This window comes from Aquarana catesbeiana, linkage group LG05, assembly GCF_042186555.1.
Source record: "Aquarana catesbeiana isolate 2022-GZ linkage group LG05, ASM4218655v1, whole genome shotgun sequence".
Taxonomy (NCBI): Eukaryota; Metazoa; Chordata; class Amphibia; order Anura; family Ranidae; genus Aquarana; species Aquarana catesbeiana.
The window spans coordinates 128,092,820-128,111,736 of NC_133328.1; the positions used below are offsets into that span (position 1 = coordinate 128,092,820).

General features: G+C 41.8%; 1 protein-coding gene across 2 annotated transcripts in view; it reads right to left on the bottom strand.

The window, feature by feature from the left end:
• SCRN1 (secernin 1) overlaps nt 1-18,917 on the bottom strand; it is a 53,711-nt gene that overhangs the window by 6,863 nt on the left and 27,931 nt on the right. For both annotated transcript variants that reach the window (XM_073630177.1, XM_073630176.1), the window contains exons 3-7: nt 13,543-13,724; nt 8,958-9,154; nt 5,928-6,119; nt 3,212-3,368; nt 1,571-1,727 (exon numbers count right to left, since the gene is read on the bottom strand). In XM_073630177.1, coding sequence (XP_073486278.1) covers nt 1,571-1,727; nt 3,212-3,368; nt 5,928-6,119; nt 8,958-9,154; nt 13,543-13,724 — 885 coding nt within the window. The remainder of the gene's footprint in view (nt 1-1,570; nt 1,728-3,211; nt 3,369-5,927; nt 6,120-8,957; nt 9,155-13,542; nt 13,725-18,917) is intronic.

Below are 18,917 nucleotides of genomic sequence, written 5' to 3' on the forward strand. Positions count from 1 at the left end.
TCTTTCTTTCTATGTGCTTTCCTTGATGGGCATGTGGAAACATTTAGAAAGCCAGGAGGTGAAAAAAAGGCAGTGATGTACCTAGTGGTCCGGCCTGCACTGGGTACCGCTGTTCAGGGAGTGCTCACATGACCCAAGTTTTTAGAACTTTTTCTATTACTATAAATAAAGAGTTTCCTGGTTACCACGTGAAACTGGACAGCAGCAGCACAGGCCTCGGTGGCCAGGAGGAACTCAGTGACCTGTCATCCTCCTGCTCAAGTTCTGCTCACCGACAACAGACAGAGCATGCTGCCACGCATTCTGTAGGTGCCTACTCTTAATCTGTGATAGAGTGGCCCGTCCAAATGCCAGGGGCCACATTGTGCACTGCAGCCCTCTACACAAAAGTAGCCCAACACCCTGCAGGATTAAAGGAGCCGGGGACAGGGGCCTCACAGTGACTAAGTGCCCCCTGCCTCCATTGACACACACCTGTTTGACCACTGTACTGCCACATCATGTTGCCCAATGCATGCCAGATGCCAAATGGCCCTCCAAAAAGATTCCTGCCAGCAGCCTAACGCATCTAGGCCTAGGGGAGAGCCAGGAGGCTGGAGAGGAGCCAAGACAGACATAGTATTCCTACGGAAGTCATATTGCCTGTAAATCTGTGATTCAAGGCAGTAAATTACTGCCTGATTAAATCATTTTGAAGTGAGGGGAATTTAGACGGTTCTCACCCAATGTTCCCACTGAAAGATTTCCCCTCACTTCTTGTTCTAATGACAACTGTAAAATGTTTGATTCCCAAACACTTTGGGGGGGGGGGGGGTTAATAAAACTGGAGAACACAGAATCTGGTGCAGCTGTACGTAGTAACCAATCAGCTTCTAACCTCAGCTTGTTCAATTAGGCTCTGACAATAAGCCCTCATTCACACGAGGCGGACTCCGCTTCCACGGAGTCTGCCTCAGTCCGCCCGCTCAGCGGGAGATCTCTCCGTTGCTCTCCGCTGAGCCGGCGGATGACAGGTCCCTCTCTGCTCACTGAGCGGGGAGGGGCTTGTCAGGCACCGCTGCTGCCTATGGAGGGATCGGATGAAAACGGACAGCATGTCCGTTTTCATCAGATCTTACCCGATCCGATAGCGACGGATCTGGACGTAGGGCCATCCGTCTGCTTTTTGCGGATCGGATGTCAGCGGACATGTCTCCGCTGACATCTGTCGCTCCGTAGGCTAACATGGAGCGCCCGTTCAGGTCCGCTGTCAATACTGATAGGCGGACCTGAACGGTCTGATCTTGTGAAAGGGGCATAAGACCTAAAAGCCGACTAATTAATATGCACCAGAGTCTGTGTACTTCAATTTTAGTAAATCCCCCCTTTTTGGTGAAAATGGTCACAGGACAGATAGAGCGCAACTACCCAGCGGTGACACAGACAACAATAAAAATTGCGGCAATTCCAAACCTTCCCTACTCCATACAAAGCTAAAAAAAATGGTTATACTTCATTAAATGGCATTACGATCAGACAATATTTTAGTATGAATTAAATGATAATAACTTCTGATTACAAAATCGCTTACTTTGTCATTGTCCATTAAAGATATAGCGCACTGATGAGCTTCATATAGTTCATGTTTATATTCTGAATGTTCATGATGACAGTCTTCAGCACAAGATGACTGGACCTTTGGGACTGCTTTTACATCTTCCACAAATATAAAGGGTTTAAATACAGACCTGGAAATCAATGAAACCAACAGAAATGACAGACTACACAAATACTGGCCATACACTAGCCGAAAAATCGTTTGAAAATCTGTCATTTGGACAATTTGTCCGTTTTTCTTCCAGTTAGTGGGCACAAATAGAGAATCGATTTTGACTTTCCAGAGCCATAAAAAAGAAAGGAATAGGTTGGAATTTGAGATTTGTATTTCTCGCCTGTTAAAAATTGAACTGTTTGCACTGTGCATATGTGACATAACAGACAAAAAAAGGATTAATTCAGGTCTATTGAATGATTTATTGATCGAAATTACTCATTACTTGATGGTACTATCGTTTGCTCTCACGGCCGAGTGTTTCTTTTTCCAAAATGAGTTTGAACAATTTTTTGTATAGTGCATGGCCAGCATAAGTCAAGTCAGTTAAAGTGTATGTGAACCCCAAGAGTGGCTTCACACAGGCTCTCTGATCAGGTCTAAACAAGGCCAAGGATAAATCCAAGGAAAAAAACAAGCTTAACTTCTCTGCTCAGGTCTACTTGCAAATTTTTCAGATGGATGTGATCAGATCTGTGGTTGTGACCTTCTCCATAGAGGTATATAGGAAGGTGATATGAAGGACTTTGTCCTTTAACATCTGCCTACCAACATGTCTGTTCAACTGCATCCTTATCTGTTTTTCTGGACCTAAATGTGACAGATCGGAGGTATCCTGATGTAAACAGACACAATTTGTTTACATCCGGCAGCCCATAGATACAAAACAGGGCCACCACAATCCACTGTTGAGGTGTGAAAAAAAAATGAATGGACATAGATGTCACAAAACTGATATCCATCCCGTTCAGCTCTAATTTGGCATGGAATCTGCTCACAAATCCCCTGCAGAACAGAGCAAAGTGTGCCTGTGTGTAAGGACCCTAATGATAAACTTATCTTTTTTGATCCCTTTTGGTTTGGAAAATAGACCACTGGTAGGGTTTTGCTATATGTTTGGTAAGTTAAAAAAAATATCTGTTGATCTTGCTGGAAATCTTGTGAGCTGATAACTTTCTCTGCTCTCCATCTGTGCTGTTGTCAATTACATTGTTCTCCGAAGACTGCCGAACCACGTCACCTGCATGTTATAAACAACAGGAGAGGGGCAGGATGCCACAATCCGATCTTGTTTTTGTTGTCCTGATACGGAAGGGTGAGAGAACTTTGGGTCGCCGGTTTGCATCCCAACCATGGCACTACCTGCCTGCAATTTGCATGGTCCCCCTTTACCTGCATGGGTTTTCTCCAGGTACTCCGGTTTCCTCCCACACTCCAAAGTCCTGTCCTGTCTCCTGTCTAAATTGGCCCTAGTATGTGTATGTGTGAATGTGAGTTAGGGACCTTAGATTGTAAGCTCCTTGAGGGCAGGGACAGATGTGAATGTACAATGTATATGTAAAGCGCTGTGTAAATTGTCAATGGTATAGGAATACCTGTAATAAATAAATAAAAATATACCTAGAGGGGTCTGGTGTGCCAGTAAGGAAGTGAATACAATGCCGTTTCTCATCCTGAGTTAGAACAGATACAGAACTAGCTGTAGTCAGGAAGGTGTCCACACAATTTACACTACTTTTATTACGAAGGACGTTTATCACCGATTCCACTGTCAATTCTAGAGGAAAAAGATAGACAAAAAAAAACTTGGTTGTTTATATGATCTAATAGCTTAAGGATCCTCCACAGCAATGTGACATGGATAATAGATCTTGTCCATCAAGCACCTAAATCCTGTGTCTATTTAAAATATAATAATCTTTGAAGATTAATAAGAGTTAATATTATTGACAGGAATATATGTTTTATTTAAAACTTGTGGCACCATTCACATAGCTCTCCATATCTATTGGCGTGAGTCAAGCAACATGAAGCCTCAGCTGGGAAAAATAAAAAACTTTATTCACGCTGGCCTTTACAGTGTGCCCCCTAGGTTCTTGCTTTTGGATTTTTGCATACTTTGGGGTGAAGAGGAGCCCCTGCTTGGCTTTGGCACCCGGCTAGCTAAGAGGGTGACCAGCATACATGGCTTGGGAGCAGCGGACAGCCTTTTCTGCTTGTAGGCTTTCACTGTGCCCCACAAAGATGTCCTCACACTTCCTATCCTGGTAAGAGGACAAAGGTATGGAAAGTTGTGGGAAATTTCTCAAATCGTGAAAAAAAAAAAAAAATCTTTAAAACTTTTATTATTACAGCAGGGTAAGGTTAGAACTTCTGAGATTTTTTTTTTTTTTTTTTGCTTTCTATGCTTTCCTGTGCTGGTGACCCTATTCCCTCATTTCTTATCCTGATGTCCTATGGATGACAAGTGAAAGAAAACCACCCCAATGCATAGCTCCCAACTGTCCATGATTTCGAGGGACTGTCCCTGATTTGGAGCTATGTCCCTCTGTCCCTTATTTGTCCCTCATTTTGGTCTGATCTATATAGATGTTTTTAAAATGCACTTTTTATCTATCAAAAAGTGTTTTCCAGCACTAAACCTTTCATAGGATTTCTAAATTGCTGCATTTGTAAATTCCAAAAGCCAATATAAAGGAATAGTAGTGGTAAAAAAGCACTTGTGGGTTTAACCAATCTTGTTTTTTTTTTTGGTACAATTCTCCTTTAAGGGGTCATGGCAGGGGGTGTGTCCTATGCCTGCATGCTTTTGCTGATAGGTGTCCCTCATTCCCATCTCAAAAAGTTGGAAGATATGCCAATGGAGTCACAGACAGAGATAAAAAAAACTGCACACAATTTATAACATTTCCCCACTAGATGCGGTTTAAAAGACCTTGATGGCCTTGGATCTGGAAGGTTCTTCACCCATGGCATGCAAGCAAGAAACACATTCTAACACATGTGCAGTAAGGCACGTTTTAGATGCATGTGACTGTAGAGACCCCTCATGTGGCACACATCCTGCTACACTTGCAGAATTCCCCACCTTGCAACGTAACAAGGGGGGCAGGGATGCTAATGACATCATCGCCTAATATGGCCATTTTTGGATAATGATATCGGTCAGCATCCCCGCCCCTTTATTATATGAGGCTACAGAGCACAGAGCAACGTGATTGTAGGCCACTGGCCGCAGTGGGTTGTGCCAGTGGCCTACAATCACGTGACTGCTTTCTGAAGATTCAGCCTGATCCTTAGCTCATTACTTAAGGAGAGAGAAAAAAGATGCTAGTGAGAGACACAGCGGGCTATGGAGAGAAGAGTATCGCATTATATAGTCTAAGTGGGATCACACTACACCATAGCTCCCAACTGTCCCTGATTTCGAGGGACTATCCCTGATTTGGAACAATGTCCCTCTGTCCCTCATTCCTCCTCATTTGTCCCTCATTTTGATCTGATCTATATAGATGTATATAAAATGCACTTTTTATCTATCAAAAAGTTTGCATAACCCTGCATATGTGCAAATATAATGCATTTTTTAATTAACTGTGATCTGCCTCAAGAGAAAAATGTAACAAATCAGATGCGGCAAGTAATGACAGCAATTTGAGGAGTTAAAAGAAAACAGAGTTGGGCTTTACAATGGCGTAGTGGTTAGCACTTCTGCCTTGCACCACTATGTTTTCCATTTTAAATCCCAGTCGAGATACTTGTTTGTTCTCCTTGTGCTTGCATAGCTTTCCTCCCACACTCCCAGAACATACTGGTAGGTTAATTGGTTTCTGTCTAAACTGGCTCTAGTGTGCATGTAAGATAAGGACTTTTGATAGTAAGCTCTTTGAGGGCAGGGATGTATGTGAGTGAAAAGTATGTAAAGTGATGCATAAATTGTCAGTCCTATAAAAATACCTGTAAAAATAAAATAAATATGAGAATTCCAGCAGGACATCATTTCTTTATCTTATTATTGCTGTACATTGTATATTGTCTATGTGTACAGCACCATCTAGTGGCAAATGATTCAGGTCTGCATGGATATCAGGCTTCATGTTTTTATTCTTTTGCATCCCAGGGACTGTTCGAGGAATGTGAACCCCAATATGCAAGCTGCAGTAATCCAGAACAACCAATCAGTGGTGATGTGATCATTAAGCTGAAATTGAATTAGCTTCTATGTGCAAGTTCACTTTGCATTACCATTGCTATTCAAAGTGTGTTTACTAAGTCCTTATGAACTAATAGAATATGTATGAAGATTAGAATCCATTCCAGAAAAGAAAATGTTTACCATCCTTGTTCTCTAAGGTCTCCTTCCCTGAACAATGGTCTCCAATGTCACCTTCTGAAAAGGCTTCAGAGAAGTTAAATTCTTTATCTTCACTCCACCATCCCTGGCTTTGAGCATAATTCCGAAGCTCTGGGTGTTCCAGATCTAGCTGCGTCTTTAGTGATAAACGGTTGCAGATACATCTCACACCATCTATATGACAAGGAGAAATTCAAAAGGGCGAATAAAAAGTTGCATAATCGGGGGCATATTTACAAAGCAGTGAATGTGACTTTCACCAGACATTCGCTGGTGGTGAATCACTCATTTCAAACGCGTACACCTGGACTGAACGACGGTGATTGTCAGAATCACTGCTTAATAAATATGCCCCATACTGTTTTACATCAAAATATTTCTGAGGTTGTCTTGTTAAGTCTCAGTGTTGTAGCTTTCAGTGCTAAAAATATTTAGATACTGATCGCTAACCCAATCTGACCCAACATTTAACATTAACTTTTAACCTTAAAGTGGTGTTGCACCCAAAAAAAAAAAAACAAACATTTGGAAAAAATTTTTTCTTTGCTCACCTCTAAATGCCTGTTGCTAGGGGGTCCCTCGTAGTCTACCTCCTTCAGTGCCTGGGCTGGTGACATCACTTCCCCTCGGCGCAGGAAGGGCTCAGCTCTGCCCCCTCCCTTTTGTCAATCATATGGGACACGTGACAGGTCCCATATGATTGCTCAGACAATCACGGCGCGCAGAGGGGGAGACGAGCAGGGCTTCCGATCCCCCGCATCACTGGACCCTGGGACAGGTAAGTGTCCGATTATTAAAAGTCAGCAGCTGCAGTATTTGTAGCTGCTGACTTTTATTTTTTTTTTTTTTGTAGGAACTCCTCCTTAACTATTAAAGTGCAGCTAAATCCATACACAATAATATAATATATTGCAGCTTATCAAACTTCAGATGTGGTGGCTGCATTAGTTTTTTTTTATGGCTTTTTTCCCTTAAGGCCTTATGCACACAGGGCGTTCAATTTTCTCCTCTAAACGTCTTTTACTCCTGCATGTGCGTTTGGACGCATTTAGGCGTTTAAGCGTTAATGGATTCCATTGGCGAGAATATTCATTTATTTTAGCCACTGTAATAAACACTCAAGCGCCAAGCGTGTCATGCTTTTAAGCATATGCATTTACTCGTGTCAATCGTTTTCTCTGTTCAAAAGCTCCTCTCCTGAACACACAGGAATGGGGTCTTTTTCAGCCTGTAAACGTTCGTCTTCTAATTCACCTGTAAAAGCCTATGTGTGCATGGACACATAGGCTAACATTGAGGTGCATTTACAGGCTGGAAAAAAAAACATGCAAAATGCTTATAAAGGAGGCCCTGTGTACATAAGGCCTTATTACTACTTGTTAATTCTGCGAATAACGCACTTCGTGTCTTATGGTGGCTACACTCATTCTTCCACTGTATCTATGGAAGTAGGAGTGGCGGCTAAAGGGGTAGTATTTGGTGCTAGGGATTGCTTTGCCTTGCCTTTATATGGGCAATCCATAGGTGTACATTAAGGGTTAAAGTGAACCTATCACTGCAAGACAAATTTCAGTTTTTGGCTGATATGTTACAGCTCACTCAAAACAGAATCACTTCAGATGCTTTGTAAAACTCACTTCAAGTGAACTGCAAGTACTTCAAGTGAACACACACGGTTTAATTTACATTGTCCCTTCTATTTCTGTATGTGGATAATGCCACTGTAATTATTTTAATAAAAAAAAAAAAAAACACCTAAGTACGTTTTTCCTAATCGTTATACAGCTGTCACATTGCCCAGCTCTTCCCCAGCCTGTCTGCAGGGAAACATAAGCAGAAGGAATTTCTAGTCCTCTGCTGCTGGTCACATGTTCAAAATAAAGAAAAAGCCTTTGGAATACAGAGTATAAATAAATAATGAATATCAATAAACTGTTTTAAATTGTCATACAAATATATATTTGAAATCAAATCTTTATTTATTTTTTGGCAATAACATGATGTGGGCGGATTTCTGTGAGTCACAGACTGTGTGACGCCCCTCCAGCCTGTGTTTTATAATAAGAGGGAGGTAAAGCCTCCATTAACCTACATGTAATTTCCCACCTCCATTGTGTTTAGCTGCTTAGTGGGCGTGGAGGAGGAGGGAGGGAGTGAGCAGTCATTTAGCATTGTTTATACCATACCTCCCAACTGTCCCTGATTTGGAGCAATGTCCTTCTGTCCCTAGTGGTTGATATGGATAGGTGACAATGTCAAAGAGGAGGCACCAACATCCCTGAAGTTGTATATAAGGGGGAAGTTTGGTGGGACTTTAAGGGTGCCTGGTATGTAAAATGAACTGGTAATACGCCAACAGTATAAAAATTATCAAAATTTATTACACAAAAAACAAACAATTATTTAAAAACATCATAAATGTTGGCTTATACAAACATTACGCAGATAGGTATACATCTAGTGGACAGATGAAGAGAGGTCTTTCAGCAATAGTATTCTAGTCCTTCTGTCCCTCATTTTAGTCTGATTTATATAGTTGTAGATAAAATGCACTTTTTACCTTTCAAACAATGTTTCCCAGTGCTACGCCTTTCATCCAAATTCTAAATTGCTGCATTTGTAAATTTATAAAGGAATATTAGTGGTAAAAAAAAATCCCTTGTGGATTTAATGAACCTTTTTTGTGTTAATTCTCCTTTAAGGGGGTGTGACAGGGGGCGTGTCCTATGCCTACATACATTTGCTAGTAGGTGTCCCTCATTCCCATCTCAAAATGTTGGGAGGCATGTTAATACACCCACATATGTGACTCTAGTCACATGGGATGCTCAGATGTAATAGGGAGGAAATTCTCAGCATAGAAACTCACTGAAAACTGAGCAGAGCTTCCAACACTGCTCTGCAAAATCCATGGCTGAATTTATTTAACAGGTTTTAAACCAGAAATGAAATGACTATGTCTAATACATGAACAAAAGACATTAACATATTAGTAGATCAAGGCACACTAACCTGTCATTTTTTCAGCAGCCCAAAATTTCCCCACCGTCTCCAGTAACCAAGCCTCTGACCTATCCACAATGAGAAAGGCACTTTGGAACCCCTGATCACCAGCCTGGAAGTAGCTTCCCCCTTGACCATGCTCCTCTAGTAAAGACACTATTACTTGAAGAGCCTCTTTGGCATTTGTTCCACGTTCAAGGCCAAGTCTGAAAAAAAATAAATAAATGGCACTATAAGAAACTAGCTAAATTAAAGCATCTCTAAAACCCAAACTTTTTCGATAGAGTAGGGAATGGATAGAACCCCTGTTTTTTTGGGGGTTTTTTTGCCATTGTGTCCCATTGGACACTAGCACTGTGTTTTTTTTTTCTTAAAGTGGCTGTAAACATCAGACATGAAATATGAACAAAGCATATCTCTCCAGAGTGTGTCCAGTACTTGTCTCAATCCAGAGCACTACAGTAAGTAATTTCTGTCTGCTGCCTCCTTCTACTGCTATCTACATGAATCACTTCTGACAAGTTTTCCTGAGAAAAAAGTTGACAGGGGAGGGAGTTCCAGCACACAGCATGTGACTGGCAGCCTCAGCTCTGTTCCTGTGTGCCTTGTGAAGGGGGGTCTGCCCCGCATTCTGAAAGCTCAGACAAGCTGTATAAATTCTGCACTTTGAATGGCTGCAGAAAAAAGAAGACAGCAGATAAACAGGTACCACTTATGTAGAAGGATTTGTTTAATCTCTGTGTATCAATAGGAAAAAGTTCCCCATGGGGCTTTGAGTTGCAGCAACGAGATACAAAAAATTGGAAAAAGATATAATTTTATTTCGAAAAAATAGTTACCATCCAACCTGACAGAACTGGAGAGGATCTGCAAGGAGGAATGGCAGAGGATCCCCAAATCCAGGTGTGAAAAACTTGTTGCATCTTTCCCAAAAAGACTCATGGCTGTATTAGATCAAAAGGGTGCTTCTACTAAATACTGAGCAAAGGGTCTGAATACTTAGGACCATGTGATATTTCAGTTTTTCTTTTTTAATAAATCTGCAAAAATGTCAACAGTTCTGTGTTTTTCTGTCAATATGGGGTGCTGTGTGTACATTAATGAGGAAAAAAATGAACTTAACAGATTTTAGCAAATAGCTGCAATATAACAAAGAGTAAAAAATGTAAGGGGGTCTGAATACTTTCCATCCCCACTGTTTATAATATGTACTCTCTTTCTGGCAGCTCTTGGGTACAGCAATCAGGAGGTTTCTTTCAGCCGTGATTGGTAAATACCATTCATAACACATGTCAAAATCAATAGATATTTTTTGCTTGTTGACATTTTGGTTTCTAAATGACTCTATTCTTATATATGTACTCTCTTTCTCTAGGGTTTTTTGCACACTTCCCCAGAAGAAGACCTCTACTGTTAAAGGTCAAAATGCATCGGGTTCCTCAGTATGATTTGCATACTTATATCATGCTATGTTTTTCTCTTTTGTACTCAATGGCTGTAATTTTTATGTATTAGCCTTACCCACAGAGCTCATGTTTTAACCCAAACAAATGTCTCTTTGATGTAACAATTTTTTCTAAATAAAATTATATCTCTTACAATTTTTGTATTTCATTGCTGCAACTCAAAACCCCATGGGGAACTTTTTCCTATCAATGCCTTACTAGGGGCGTGCAGCATCCTCTCTCTCACCAACAGTATCATTTTTCAATTTTTCTAATCTCTGTGTATCACCTGAGGTTAGTCACTTCACTGGGTATATGTAAGGGTTTACAACCACTTTAAAAGGGGTTGTAAAGGAAGAAGGTTTTTTATCTTACTGCATTCTATGCAGTAAGATAAAAAGCCTTCCGTGTGCAGCAGCCCCCCCTAACACTTACCCGAGGTCCCTCTCTGTCCAGCGATGTCCACGAGCATCTCAGCTGTGCGAGATTCTCCTTCCTGCTTGGCTGAGACACAGCAGCGGCGCCACTGGCACCCGCTGCTGTCAAAGTCAGCTAGCCAATCAGGGGAGAGAGGGGACGGGCCGGGTCGGGGCTCCGTGTCTGAATGGACACAGAGAGCTGTGACTCAGCTCGGGTGCCCCCAGGATCACAGAAGAGTGACCTGAGAAGAGGAGGAACTGGGCACCTCTATGCAAATCCACTGCAACAGAGCAGGCAAGTATAACATGCTTAATATTTTTATAGCGACAAAAATTAGATTTTACAATCACTTTAAGTTTTTTGATTTAGTTACCTTTCTTGTTTCCTCTTCCTTGTTTCCCTGAAGGCCCTGATGACGTAGCCCCGGCCACACTGATGCCCCCTGAGGAGGCATCATCAGTGCCTTCAGGGAGATTTTCTACCTAAATCTGCAAGATCTCACAGCATTGTCCTACAACTGCTCATGCACTAGATGGACAGTATGACGTCATAAAATCTAGGGGGATTATGACTAACATTATATGGTACATGCATGAGATGAGCCTCATGACATCATGTGCTCCATCACACCCATGCACACTAGAACTATACTGCGAGCTGATCAAACAAATAACACTTATTCGCTGCATTCGCACCTAAGTGGTTTGTAGCTTAAAGCAAGAAAAAAAAAAAATCAATCGTTTTCAATGGTGCCTATTCACACCTGAGCACTTAAACATCTGAGTCAAATTCCTGCCACTCAAAAAAAGTACAGGAGATTCTTTAGGGGTCAGTTTATAAATGTTTTCACTCAAGATTCACACAACTATTTTCATACAATTGGAAAAATGTGTGATTACTTGGTGATGTGAGTGAAGACAATTATAAATAGATTCCTTATTGTTTGATCCTCCCTGACCTGATTTTTTTGACTGGCTCATATTTTGGGAAGCTACAATTAGGCTTTAATGTCAGCTGAGAAAATCATACACCTAATAGTATACACTGTACAAGTAGCATTCAGGGAAGATATAAAACCAAGATGGTGCATATATTAGAGCTGCATGATTCTGGCTAAAATGAGAATCGTGATTTTTTTGTGCTTAGAATAGAGATCACGATTCTCTCATGATTCTCATGGCGTAACATCATCTTTCACATTAAACAAAAAAATTGGGCTAACTTTACGGTTTCATTTTTTAATTTTTTTTATTCATTGAAGTGTATTTTTCCCCAAAAATTGCGTTTGAAAGATCACTGTGCAAAGACAGTGTGACATAAAATATTGCAACAATCTCCATTTTATTCCCTAGGGTCTCTGCTAAAAATATATATATATATATATATATATAATGTTTGGGGGTTCCAAGTAATTTTCTAGCAAAAAAATCTGATTTTAACTGTAAGAAACAAGTGTCAGAAAAAGGTTTAGACTTTAAGTGGTTAAACTTCCTGCATGTTAACACAGAAGTGTTATCCCTTTGATCTAAGACAAGTTACAATGTTGTTAAAAACTTGGCAGAGAACTCTATACTTGTTACATGAAAGAATCGGGAAACACTGCAATACAGATCGTCACAGGGGGTGAATCGAGATTGCGATCTTTTAACGATTAATTGTGCAGCTCTAGCATATATCATAAATATATGACACAAAAATGGCCCAGTAGAAATTCACTGGGACCACAGCGCTCCACAAAGTAGCCTCTGAATGGCTGGGTGAAAACAAAATGGTAAAACCAAATGGTTAATGTGTGATGCCAAAGCAGCAATATATAACCTCAAAAAGGAAATGTATAGTTAATACAATATATAGTTAATACACAAATGTAACACATCATAAACCTAGGTAAAGATGCTGATGCTATAAATAAAATGTGGAAAAAATGCTAGTGCACATAAAATAAAGCAGGAGTAGGCCCCCTTTTGAGTCTAGCGTGCCCAAAAAAAAAAAAAAAAAAAACACTGTAAAAAAAAAAATCAGAGTGCCAGATATATAATATATGTTTACTTCAAGAAAATGAATATTTGTGCAATAATAACCATCTACATTGGTGTCAGTGACTCCATATTATTGGAGTTAATGACCGCAATAAAACTCCCAACATTGGAGTCCGTGACTGCAATATCAACCCCCAACATTGGAGTCCGTGACCACAATAAAAACCCCCAACATTGGTGTCAGTTAATGCAATAATAACTTCCAATATCGGTGTCCGTGACTGCAATAAAAATCATAAGTTTGGTGGCAGTGACTGCAAAAACAACCCCAAACACTAGTGTCAGCAGATGCAATATTAACTACAACATTGGTGTCAGTGACCACAATAATAACCTCCAACATTGGTGTCAGTGACTGCAATATTAACTTCCAACATTGGTGTCAGTGACTGCAATAACCTGAACACTAATGTCTGTGTAATCACAATATTAGCTGCAACATTTGTGTCAGTGACTGCAAGAAAAAACAACATGGGGGGAGGGTGGATTGGACCCCTTTATCCACCCCTCCCTATCTACATGCCAAGTCCTGGTGCTGTCATGTTAAAAATGTAGGATCTTCATGGGCCCTCCATGCAGTCAGAGAGTCCCAAAATAAAGTCTAGCCATTTATTTATTTCAATGACATTCTAAAGTCATGCTACATACCAACATCTGCTCCACAGTCCTAAAAAGCATAAAACCACTTACCTGACAAGATCCATTGGCAGTAATAACTTTGAGGCCTCAGCAGCCTGTCTTGTGGTAATGGCTACATTTCCAATGCAGACTCCATGTTCATTGGCTCCCATCTCAGCACCCCACATCCAAGCTGGTTTACTCAGTATTACAGAATGAGTTTGGGCAACCTGGTCAATTTCCAGGTATGTGCACTGGAAAACAACAATAAAATAGACTTTACAGATTTAGTTAACAAATGACAACATGGTCTGTGGCCTATATTTTTATAGGGAGGGAAAGACACAATTGTAATCTCTGTGCCCAGTGCATAATGCCTTGTCTATACCACTGAATGAAACCACAGTTAATACAGGTTACGGCAAAGTCCTAATGCATTGTGAGTCTTGTCTCTTTTTTGGCTTTTGCAGACCTGATCATCTATGACATGCTAAGCTGGATGGGTTTAAATCCCCGGGAAAAAATGTCACCATTTATAGATGGTAGAAAGAGGCAAAGGGCAGTACAAATGTAAATTATGGTTACAACAAAGAAATATTACGCAGTTATTTCAGATGCAAATAGAATCTAATAGTGGCTTACGTAAAATAAGCATGCATAATATTTTATTTAGTATACTAGGAGTTTGATAAAATTATATGAATAGAATACATTTTAGATGAAGGTATATTGAAGTATATCTAAAGGTTTCTATATGGCAGTCTACTCTAAGGGCTCTTTCACACGGGGGATCCGTATGTCCGTTTTTCATCCTTTCGTTTTCGGATGAAAAACGGACATACATGTATCCCTATGAGGCGTCGGATGTCAGCGGTGACATGTCCGCTGACATCCGACCCGCTCCGATCCGAAAAGTGTAACAGAGGAAAACCCAACTTTTCCATCTGTTTACGGATTGTATCGGGTGACGACGGACTCTACGGTCCATCATCATCCAATCCCCCATAGGGGAGAGCGGCGCTCTGACAGGTCCATCGCTGCACAGTGTGCAGTGACGGACCTGTCATTTTCCTGCTCAGCGGGGATCGTCTGAGCGATCCCCGCTGAGCAAGCGAGTGTTCACGGGGCGGATCATCACTGATCCGCCCCATGTGAAAGAGCCCTAAACAGTTCCCAAATCCAGTTACAATGTAATGAGTGTTTCAGTAAACAAAGGCAGTGCTGTCAATCCAGAAAGCAGTAGTCAGACACATCTTACATGGTGACAATGCTGCTCTGAATTCAGGAGCAGTGCAGAAGTGTTGCCACCCCAATACAGGGAGCTGTGTGGCACTGGCAGAATGCAGTGGAGATGTGCTTATAATTAAGTGTCGTACAACAGGCCATAATCACGCTTTTATTGTGGGAATAAAATTTTGCAAACACAAGAGACCTTAAGCTGACTCAATCCACTAAATGTCATTATAGCTTACCCCAGTCTCAGTCTTATTTCCAGCCAAAAGGTCTTATAACATAGAACAGCAGATTGTACCTTGCTGTATGGAAGTTATAGTATATTATGAACATGAATATTTCAACAGTTATATATAAGTATACAGTACCTCACAAAAGTGAGTACACCCCTCACTTTTTTTGTAAATATTTTATTATATCTTTTAATGTGATAACACTGAAGAAATGACACTTTGCTACAATGTAAAGTAGTGAGTGTATAGCTTGTATAACATTGTAAATTTGCTGTCCCCTCAAAATAAGGCTACTTTCATACTGAGGTGCTTTACAGGTGCTACAGCGCTAAAATAGCGCCTCTCCTGTGTCTCCAGTGTGAAAGCCCAAGGGCTTTCACACTGGAGCGGTGCACTTGCAGGACGGTCAAAAAAGTCCTGCAAGCCGCATCTTTGCAGCGCTATAGGAGCGGTGTATTCACTGCTCTTAAAGCGCCCCTTCCCATTGAAAACAATGGGGCAGTGCAGCAAACCCGCCGGCAAAGCGCCGCTGCAGCGGCGCTTTGGGGGCGGATTTAACCATTTTCCGGCCGCTAGCGGGGGTTAAATCCGCCCCGCTATCGGCTGAATAGCGCTGCTAAAACGACTGTAAAGCTAAATATAGCGCCGCTTTACTGGCCACACCCACAACGCCCCAGTCTGAAAGTAGCCTTACGCAACACACAGCCTTTAACGTCTAAACCGCTGGAAACAAAAGTGAGTACACCCCTAAGTGAAAATGTCCAAATTGGGTCCAATTAGCCATTTTCCCTCTCCCCGGTGTCATCTGACTCGTTAGTGTTACAATGTCTCAGGTGTGAATGGGGAGCAGGTGTATTAAATGTGGTGTTATCGCTCTTACTCTCTCATACTGGTCACTGGAAGTTCAACATGGCACCTCTTGACAAAGAATTCTCTGAAGATCCGAAAAAAAGAATTGTTGGTCTACAGAAAGATGGCCTAGGCTATAAGAAGTTTGCCAAGACCCTGAAACTGAGTTGCAGCACAGTGGCTAGGACCATACAGCGGTTTAACAGGACAAGTTCATCTCAGAGCAGGCCTCGACATGGTCAACCAAATAAGTTGGGTGCACATGCTCAGTGTCATATCCAGAGGTTGTCTTTGGGAAATAGACGCATGAGTGCTGCCAGCATTGCTGCAGAGGTTGAAGGGGTGGGGGTCAGCCTGTCAGTGCTCAGACCATACGTCCCACACTGCATCAAATTGGTCTGCATGGCTGTCGTCCCAGAAGGAAGCCTCTTCTAAAGATGATGCACAAGAAAGCCCGCAAACAGTTTGCTGAAGACAAGCAGACTAAGGACATGGATTACTGCAAACCATGTCCTGTGGTCTGATGAGACCAAGATAAACTTATTTGATTTAGATAATGTCAAGCATGTGTGACGGCAACCAGGGGAGGAGTACAAAGACAAGTGTGTCTTTCCTACAGTCAAGCATAGTGGTGGGAGTGTCATGGTCTGGGGCTGCATGAGTGCTGCCGACACTGGGGAGCTACAGTTCATTGAGGGAACCATGAATGCCAACATGTACTGTGACATACCGAAGCAGAGCATGATCACCTCCCTTCAGAGACTGGACATTTTCACTTAGGGGTGTACTCACTTTTGTTGCCAGCGGTTTAGCCAATGGCTGTGTGTTGAACTATTTTGAGGGGACAGCAAATTTACACTGTTATACAAGCTGTACACTCACTACTTTACATTGTAGCAAAGTGTCATTTCTTCAATGTTGTCATATGAAAAGCTATAGTAAAAGATTTACAAAAATGTAAGGGGTGCACTCACTTTTGTGAAATATGTATATAGATATATGCAGTATATTTCAAAATCAATATACAAGCTAGTCATACAACACATAAAAATGTAATCTTTTAAAACTTACAATTTATTCTCCCAAGGTTCCCACAAATGAGTACAATAAATGAGAATTGCAATATGAGGACGGGTAAACCTGGCTGATCACATGACCAGTTAGCAATTCAGGTCAGGCTCACAGTGTGACAAGCTACAGCATGAGTCCATTCATCAAGTAGAGCACAATGTTCTCTTCCTTCTCCTACACATGCTTGGTTGTTCTTTGTGTAGGCAATGGAAAGTCAGAAATGTTCAAGTAATCACTGGGCAGGCATAAGCCAAACTGGTACACGTCAGTACATCCTGGAAAAGAAACGTCTTAAAGGGAAGCTAAAGCAAGCAACATTTATCATTTTAGCTTTCCCTTTGTCTCCGAATAAAAATTGCGATGTGCAAAATGTTTTCAAAAAGAGAAGAAACCAGACACGAAGATAACACATAAGACTCAAATATTCAAGTCTCATGCACCTTGTTTCATTCCCCCACCACCATCTGGCATCATATTCCGAAGCACAAAATCTCCCACTGAAGCAGAGGAAAGATCTGTCCGTGACCACTTTTAAATATCTTTCCACCCAGTGACCCAGAACTGGTATTTAATTTCTTTTATCAAGTTAAAACACCAACTATCTTTTTTAAATGGGCCAGGGCCTCTGACAAAGCGATTTCTGCACCTAGGTTTTCAAGTGGTAATGAGACCCCTTTGGCCATTGCCAAAGGAATCTCATTGCCTCTGCTGAGATTTTCATTATTGTTAATTTATGGGGAACAAAGTTCAAGGACTGAGATTTCCTCCCTCCAACAGTTGGATAAGACTCCATGTACAGATGAATCAAGGCCTTGAGATAAGGACAATGAGTGGTTCTACAGCACTGGCTGCACTACACGTTAGGCATCTTGGCCTTGACATCAATGTACCAACATAGAGTAGATTGACTTCTGTACAACCAGGGTGCCCACACATTGATCAAAATTTGGCTGGTCCTTTCTGAACTGGTCGAACTTCGACCCGTGTATGGCCAACTTAAACCAGTACATGACCACCCAAGTAGCATTTACCTGTAATTGAAGTATCAGTTTTGGGTCAGCTGTAGTCTTTACATAAGACAAGAACAGAAAGATGATAGTATTCATATCACACAAAGCCTCTTTTGCCGGCACTCAACTCCCTCCCCATCAGGAGAGCAGCGCAGGGAAGTGTCAGTGAGACACTAATGCATTCCAATTTCAGAATTCCCGCACACATTGTAAAAGATGGGAAACATTGTTTGGTTCTCTAACTGCTGTAGCTCCGATCGTCAGCTTTTGTGATGGGGAAGAGATTGGGTGCAGTTCTGCTGGGGGGGGCGGTCCCTGTTTCCAAGAGGAGGACGGTCATTGGCCACTGCTAAAGCCAATCACAGTCCTGCTAGCCCCACCCCCCATCTGGAGGAAGATGACTTGCTTGGTTGCCACTACCAATCTCAGAAAGAAGGGATTTCACTGTGATTGAGATCCACAATCAGGTGGCAGATTGTGGAATTACTGTTGAGCTTCTGGGAACTTTGTTGAAATTATTCCTGAACCTTTGCGTGACTTAATACTGAACCCCTGCACTCTGCGTCCCTTTAAGTCAGAGTCAGTATTCAGCGCAATGAAAATCGCACCCAACTTTTCCTGTGGCGCAGAGTGCCGCACTCTCTCGGCTGCGGGGGCCCCAACTTATGATCCTGCACACAGGCCCACTGCTTTCAGAAAATGCCCCTGACCTGAGCTCATCATTGCCTATCCATTCCAGATGCTTGTATGTGACATCACACACATCACATACAAGCACGTGGGCTGGATGCGAGAGTTGGATCAGAAGGATGAGTGTGCTAGGACAGGTAGATGTGTCTCACCTCTGCTTCCTTTCACCACTCTGCATATCACGCATATCATAGATGAGAAGAGGGTACAGCGGTGGAGCAGATGAGCAGGACGGTACAGGGGTAGGTAAAATTAGCAGGAGGGTACAGCGGTGGGGCAGATATGCAGGGGGGTTCCGTGTTGGGCCAGATGTGCAGGGGGGTTCCGTGTTGGGCCAGATGAGCAGGGGGGTTCTGTTTTG